We start from the raw sequence: 7738 nt of genomic DNA on the forward strand, positions 1-7738 counted from the left end.
GCTTAGGCTGGAGTGCAATGGCGCGATCTCAGCTCACTGCAGCCTTTGCCTCCTGGGTTCAAGCTATTCTGCCTCAGCCTCCCGGGTATCTGGGACTACGGGCGTGTGCCACCATGTCCAGCTAATGTTTGTTTTTTGTTTTTTGTTTTTTTTTTTGAGACGGAGTCTTGCTCTGTTGCCCAGGCTGGAGTGCAGTAGCGCGATCTCAGCTCACTGCAAGCTCCGCCTCCTGGGTTCACGCCATTCTGCTGCCTCAGCCTTCCCAGTAGCTGGGACTACAGGCGTCTGCTACTACGCCTGGCTAATTTTTTGTATTTTTTTGTAGAGACAGGGTTTCACTGTGCTCACCAGGATGGTCTCGATCTCCTAACCTCGTGATCCGGCCGCCGCAGCCTCCCAGAGTGCTGGGATTACAGGCGTGAGCCACCGCGTCCGGCCACGCGCAGCTAATTTTTTGTATTTTTAGTAGAGATGGGGTTTCACCTTGTTAGCCAGGGTGGTCTCGATCTCTTGACCTCATGATCCGCCCACCTCAGCTTCCCAAAGTGCTGGTATTCCAGGCGTGAGCCACCACGCCCGTCCCCGAAGTGGTTTTAGACTGAGAAGAAAGTTGCAAAGCACCGCGCAGAGACTTTCCATGTGGCTTTATTTCATGGCAGTTCCCTGATCTGAACCAGGAGGTGGGTGGAGCTGTGGCCTCAGCGGCATATACGTCCCATCCCATCACTGCCATGAGCCCTTGCGTCTCCTGTCTCCCCCATCTGGGCTGATCCCTCAGTGCATAAGGAAAGCTGGGGGGGAGGTCTCCCATGGTCTGGCGTTTGGAGGAGAGCCAGCTGGGTCTCTGTGTGGCACCCCTCAGTCAGGCTGGGCTGCTCCTCAGGATTATGCTGAGGTTCTGCATCCCGGCAGGAGCCCCACAGATGGGGCTGCGTCCCGCTGGGCCTTGGGAGGCTCGTGGCGGCGGCGTGTCTCACTCTGGGGACGCTGGCCTTGTGTTTCGTCAGGTGGCGTCCGCAGGTGCTCTGCTGGTTGCTTTTCCTCTGCCCTGGGAGAGGCTCACTGAGGCTGTGTGGCTGCCTGGGCCGCCTCTGATGCGCCCTGTGGACTGCAACATCCAGCGTGTCGCGTCTGCAACCGATAATTGCTATAGCATTTGCCTAATGGGGATTTTTTAAAAAAAATGGTTCATTTTTATAAAAAAGACATGGGCTGGCTGGGCGCGGTGGCTCAGGCCTGTAATTCCAGCACTTTGGGAGGCTGAGGGTGGTGGGTCACCTGAGGTCAGGATTTTGAGACCAGCCGGATCAACATGGAGAAACTCCGTCTCTACTAAAAATACAAAATTAGCCGGGTGTGGTGGCTCATGCTAGTAATCTCAGCTACTCGGGAGGCTGAGGCAGGAGAATCCCTTGAATCCCGGAGGTAGAGATTGCGGTGAGCTGAGATTGCGCCATCGCACTCCAGCCTGGGCAACAAGAGCAAAACTTCGTCTCAAAAAAAAAAGACATGGGCTCTCGCTGTTTCCCAGGCTGGCCTCAAACTCCTGGCTCAAGTGGTTCGCTCACCGCACCCAGCCTGTTGTGGGTTTCTATCAGCACAGTAGCACGCAGACGCGATGTGGAAGGCGCACAAGTGTTCTGGTAGTGTGCACTTGGTCTCTGATTCTCGGTGATGGATGTGGAGTCGGAGAGGCTTGGGTGGCCCTGCTGGGTGTGAACCTGCCTTTGACATTGGCCTTGTAGAGGGAGTGAAGGGCAGGGTGCTAGACAGGGAGGGGTCTGTGTCAGGCCAAGCAACTTGGTTTTAGGTGTGGCGGGTTCTGGGCTATGTCGCGGCCGCCCAAGTGGGCTAGCCCAGTGGTTTTTTTCCCATGGTACAGGTGGGGAAACAGGCCCTGTGGAGGCTCCATCACCTGCAGTCACGTACCAGGCCTTTGCCGAAGCAGGACTCCCAGCCAGGCTGGAGCTCCCTGGCTGGAGCAGCGTCGGGAGAATTCCTGGTGGTCCTGCATAGCGCGGCCTGAGGGGCTTGGGGTGTGTTGAGTCAGCTGACCTCCAGGGAAAAAATGGGGAGACACGTGGAGGAGCTTGGGGCAGCCGTTTGCTCTAGGGTGGGAAAGAAGCAGGGCCGGGGGCCATAGACTGCATCCCAGCCTCTCCCTGCTCTCTGCCTGTGGTAGGACACAGCGTGCCAGGAATAGGTCCTTGGCAAGGTCTGTGTCCCTTCGTGGTCCAGGGTCTGAGAATGTCTCTGGTGGTCTCCCCTGGTGGTGGGCTTGGGAGTTGCACCAGTTGGGAAATGAAGAGGTGGGAAGTTGATGGCATCACTTGTCCGGGAAGAGAGCGACGGGCTCACGGGGTGGAGGGTGGCTCTGCGTCTCAAACCTCTCTCTCTCTCTCAGGACAAACATCACGATGCTGCTCATGAAATCATCGAGACCATCCGGTGAGTACACGGCCTGCAGCGTGTTGTCTTCAGAGCCTGGGGCTGCTTCTGTGGACACCCGTGCCCTGCAGACTCTGTTGTGGGGATGGCTGCCGCAGGAGTGGATTCCTGGAGGTGTTGCGAAGCGGATCGGGGTGACCCAGGGACAGGTAGAGCTGCTTCCTCCAGCTCCGTTCCTGGCCAGTGGGTGCAGAAGTCCTGAGCTGGTGGAGTGTCCAGTGGTCCTCCAGGGGCGTTGCGCTGCCTTCCTCTGTCTCCTTGTCAGTCTCCCCACTGTGGGTTTTGGGCTGACCTTCACCCTCACGTGCCTTTGACGGCCTCCTGTGTCTGCCCCATGGGTGCAGAGAGGAGCGTTCCCAGGATGACTTGGATGGGCAGGAGGAGGAGGCCATCCCGTCCTCGTGAGCTCCAGCCTGGTCTCCAGGGTCTGCAGCGACAGTGCAGGGAGGCCCTCCGGGTGCCTCTCTGCTGCCCACTGGGAAGCTGCCCATGGTGGCCGGCATTCTGCCTGTCTCAGGTGCTCAGGGTCAGAACCCTCACTGTGTAGCACCTGCAGGGAGGCCACATGTGTCCATGTGGCCCTGGCGTCTTGCTGGGCTGTTCCTTGGTATGCTGGGTGTGAGGACACCGCCTGTGCACACGCCCAGCATCTGCCCAGGCCTGCAGCTGCCACAAGGGCCATGCCGAGCTGCTCTTGGCCAGTGGCTCTGTGCCAGGCCCTGGCTCCTGAGGCCTGTGGTTCACTGTTGGGGCCCGGCAGCCCCTCCCTGGCCAGGGTGTTTGAGGATTCAGTGAAATTGTTTGTGTAGGTCGGCCAGGGTGGGCCTGACCCAAGGCCTGTGCTTAGAATGTGGGATCTGCTTTTTTTTAATGTCATGATCTGTGGACCAGGCAGTGGAGTAGGGGCCCCTTTGTTCTTCGTAAAAGAATCCTGGTGTTATGGTTGGAGGGAGGGCTGTGGATCAGGCAGCTGGGCCCCAGCCCAGCCCCCGCCCAGCCCCAGCCCCAGCCCAGCTGCAGCGTGCTCCTGGCAGCCAGCCGCCTCTCTCTGCTTGGGTTTCTCTTATTGCAGCCAGGGGCCAAGACTGTGCTGGCATGGGCCTCTGTGGGTGCTCCTCACATAGGGCCGTGCAGTCTTTTTAAGGACGCTCAAGCCGTGCGCACTGGCTCACGTCTGTAATCCCAGTACTTTGGAAGGCTGAGGCAGGGAGATCACTTGAAGCCAGGAGTTCGAGACCAGCCTGGGCAACTTGACGAAACCCTGTCTTTACTAAAAAAATACAAAAATTAGCCGGATGTGGTGGCGGGTGCCTGTCGTCTCAGCTAGTTGGCTGAGGCAGGAGAATAGCTTGAACCCAGGAGGTGGAGGTTGCAGTGACCCAAGATGGTGCCACTGCACTCCAGCCTGGGCGATAAGAGTGAGACTCCATTGCAAATAAATAAATAAATAAGAATGCCCAGCTGGGCGTGGTGGCTCATGCCTGGACTCCCAGCACTTTGGGAGGCTGGGAGGGTTGATCTCTTGAATCTAGGAGCTGGAGATTGGCCGGGCAACATAATGAGACCCTGTGTCTACAAGAAAGTAAAAAATTAGCTGGGCTTGGTGATGCACGCCTGTGGTCCCAGCTGCTTGAGGGGCCGAGGTGGGAGGATCACTTGAGCCCAGGATGATCACTTGAGCCCAGGAGGATCACTTGAGACCAATGGCACTGTGATTGTGCCACTGCCCACCAGCCAGGGAACAGAGTGAGACCCTGTCTCAAAAAACAAAACTCAAACAAGAAAGAATGCTCCAGTGCTGTGGCTTCCCCGGGCCAGTGTTGTCTGTGCGGGTTCTGCCAGTGACGCCCAGACGCGGTCTCTCTGGGCTAGGGTCTTGGTGCAGCAGGTGTGGAAGCCCCGCTCTGACCAGGCTCTTGCTGGTGGGTCTCGAGGTGCTCACGCAGCAGGTGAGTTGCATCTGCTCCCCATGGGAAGTGGCCCGCACAGGCTTCTGGGGTCGGAGGAGACCCTGGGCCCCCGGATCTCAGGCGGTGACGGTGAGGGTGCCTCGCCGAGGAGACCCTGGGCCCCTGGATCTCAGGCGGTGACGGTGAGGGTGCCTGTCTGGCTGCATGCTCTCCTTCTGCAGGGCTCAGAGCTGACTGTCTTGTTTGAACCTTGTGTGTTTTCTGGGGAGTGCATCTGGAGCTTAAGTGTTGTAGGGAACAGGGGTCCAGGCACAGGGGTGCGCACCAACACCTGGGCATCCGTGGTGTAGGCAGAGGCCTTGAAACTCAAACCCCCTGGAGAGGCTGCTTTCTGCTATGCGTCCCCAGCACATGACCAGGGTTCTCACGATGTGACGCTGCACAGACTTTTTCTGTCTCACTTCCCCCAGAAACACTGACGACGTTCTTACACAGCAAACACCATTCAGTCCCCACACGGCCAGTGTCCCAAGCGTGTCCTCCCACAGTGTTACTGTTTTTTTGGGTCAGAGTCTCGCTCTGCTGCTCAGGCTGGAGTGCAGTGGCGCCATCTCAGCTCACTGCAACTTCCACCTCCTGCAGCTCACTGCAACTTCTACCTCCTGGGTGCAAGCAATTCTCCTGCCTCAGCCTCCCAAGTAGCAGGGATTACAGGTGCTTGCAACCATGCCCAGCTGATTTTTGTATTTTTAGTAGAGATGGGATTTTGCCATGTTGGCCAGGCTGGTCTCAAACTCCTGGCCTCAAGTGATCCAGCCCCCTCGGCCTCCCGAAGTGCGGGGAGGGTTGTTTAAAGATGGTTCGGCTGTCCCAGGCTCTCCTCGTTTGGATGTCCACTTGAGAATCAGCCTCTCCATTTCTCCAGAAAAGCCAACTGGGCTTTTTCTAGAAATTGGTTTGAGCCTGCAGTTCAGTTTGGGGAAAGGGCCGTTTAAACAATGTCACTCCCAGGTATTCCTGTTTCAGTGCTTTTTTTTTTTTTTCGAGGCGGAGTCTCGCTTTCTCACCCAGGCTGGAGTACAGTGGCATAATCTCGGCTCACTGCAACCTCCATCTTCCAGGTTCAAGCAATTCTTCTTCCTCAGCCTTCCGAGTAGCTGGGATTACAGGTGCCCACCACCATGCCTGGCAAATTTTTGTATTTTTAGTAGACACGGGGGTTTCACCATGTTGATCAGGCTGGTCTCGAACTCCTGACCTCGTGATCCGCCCGCCTCAGCCTCCCAAAGCACTGGGATTACAGGTGTGAGCCACGGCGCCCGGCCTTTGATGCTTTTTTTTTTGAGATGGAGTCTCGCTCTGTGGCCCAGGCTGGAGTGCAGTGGCCGGATCTCAGCTCACTGCAAGCTCCGCCTCCCGGGTTTACGCCATTCTCCTGCCTCAGCGTCCCAAGTAGCTGGGACTACAGGTGCCCGCCAACTCACCCGGCTAGTTTTTTGTATTTTTTAGTAGAGACAGGGTTTCACCATGTTAGCCAGGATGGTCTCCATCTCCTGACCTCGTGATCCACCCGTCTCGGCCTCCCAAAGTGCTGGGATTACAGGCTTGAGCCACCGCGCCCGGCCCTTTGGTGTTTTTTTATGTGGCATTTTGACAGTCCTTTGCTGCCAGTATGTGTAAAGACTGCTCCCTTTTGCCTGCTGGACTTGCCTGTGCTGAGCTCCGGCAGCGTCCACACGTATCCCTTAGCGTGCTCTGTGGCGCAGAACCACGGGACTCAGTGAACGCCATACCGTGCTGAGCTCTGGCGCCGTCTGTGGCGCAGAACCACAGGACTGAGTGAACGCCATACGGCTGCTCCTTTCAGGCTGCTTGCTGCTTGTTTTTCTTGCCAAGTTGCTCTGGCCAGGACCTCCTGGACGATGTGATGAGAAGTAACTGCAGACGGCTTTGCTCGTGTCGATCTCGGGGGCCTTGCTCAGTGCCTGGGGCTTTTCGTGATCTGTGTCGTGGGGTCCCCTGCCGGTGTCATCCGGGTGTGTAGGTGTTGACCAGGCTGGGGAGGGGTGACGAGAGGCACCAATAATCACAGAGGGCAGGTACTGCAGCCCTTCTGACAGGATGCTGTGTCTCTCAGTGTGGGAGGGTCTTGGGGGCACGTGAACCTGAGGTCGGGTCCTGGCCAGCTGGTTGGAGTCTGTGGCCGGGTGGGGATTTGGTGTGGGGTAGGGGGCAGTGAAGCTGCTCTCGGAGTTCTGGAAAGCTGCCAGCTGGACTTAGCAGGTCGAGAGGAGTGGGGAGCAGAGGCCGAACCCCCATCCCTCCCCGTTCCCTCCTGCAGAGCCGCAGGCCAGGCGGCTGGGGAAAGTGGGCCTTCAGCTGTCACAGTGGCTCGGTGACTGATCCCGTGCAGTTTTCAAGTGGAAGGCGTGTTCTTCCATTTCTGGCCTCTTGTGGGGTACTGTCCTGATGGCACCGAATGCCATCCTGCATGCTTTCCCACCTGCCCACGTGGGGCTGCTCAGACCTCTGTCCTGGTTCCTTCGGTGAATTGCAGTGACTAATTTTAGAGTGAAGCAGCTTTTCCTCCCTGGGAGGTGCTGCGCGTGGTTGTGAGGTGTCACTGCGCAGTTCCCTCACGTTTTTAAGGGATTGTGGGGTGTGTTGGTAGGGGATGTTGGTCTGCTGTTTCCTTTCTTGTCCTTTCTTTCCAGCCCTTTGTGTCTCTATGGTTTTGGTGTCAGGATGATGCTGGCTGCATAAAAACTGAAAAAGTTTCTATAAGTTTAGTGTTGTGTCTTGTCAGTGTTTGATGGAATTCACCAGTGAAGCCGTCGGGGCCTGGAGCTGTCTCTAGGAAGCAAACTCTGACAGGTGTAGAGCTGCGGAGCTGTTGTTTCTTCTGTGTCAGTTTCGGTCATTCGTGTCCCTCGGGGGATGTTTATTTCATTGAGGCTGTTGGATTTACACCATTTTCTTTTGTTTTTTTTGTGGAGACAGTCTTGCTCTGTCACCCAGGCTGGAGTGAAGTGGCGGGATCTTGGCTCACTGCAGCCTCAACCTCCCGGGTTGAAGTGATTCTCCTGCCCCAGCCTCCCGAGTACTAGGGACTACAGGCATGAGCCACCGCACCTGGCTCCATTTTCTTAGTATCCCTGATTCTCCTCTTACTGTCTGTAAGTTCTGCAGGGATGATGCCCCTTTCATGATTGGGTCCTTTTTTTTTTTTTTTTTTTTTTTTTTGTATTTTTGCTTTGTTGCACAGGCTGGAGTGCAGAGGCACGATCTCGGCTCTCTGCAACCTCCACCTCCCGGTTTCAAGCAGTTCTCCTGCCTCAGCCTCCTGAATAGCTGGGACTACAGGCGCACACCACCACACC

At 56.7% G+C, this 7738-nt stretch overlaps 1 protein-coding gene across 1 annotated transcript in view; it reads left to right on the top strand.

The window, feature by feature from the left end:
- Positions 1-7738, top strand: part of DOT1L (DOT1-like histone H3K79 methyltransferase) — a 64986-nt gene that overhangs the window by 7093 nt on the left and 50155 nt on the right. Inside the window, exon 2 of the mRNA XM_011997475.1 lies at positions 2405-2448. Coding sequence (XP_011852865.1) covers positions 2405-2448 — 44 coding nt within the window. The remainder of the gene's footprint in view (positions 1-2404; positions 2449-7738) is intronic.

The sequence above is a fragment of the Mandrillus leucophaeus genome, unplaced genomic scaffold, assembly GCF_000951045.1.
Source record: "Mandrillus leucophaeus isolate KB7577 unplaced genomic scaffold, Mleu.le_1.0 Scaffold54, whole genome shotgun sequence".
Taxonomy (NCBI): Eukaryota; Metazoa; Chordata; class Mammalia; order Primates; family Cercopithecidae; genus Mandrillus; species Mandrillus leucophaeus.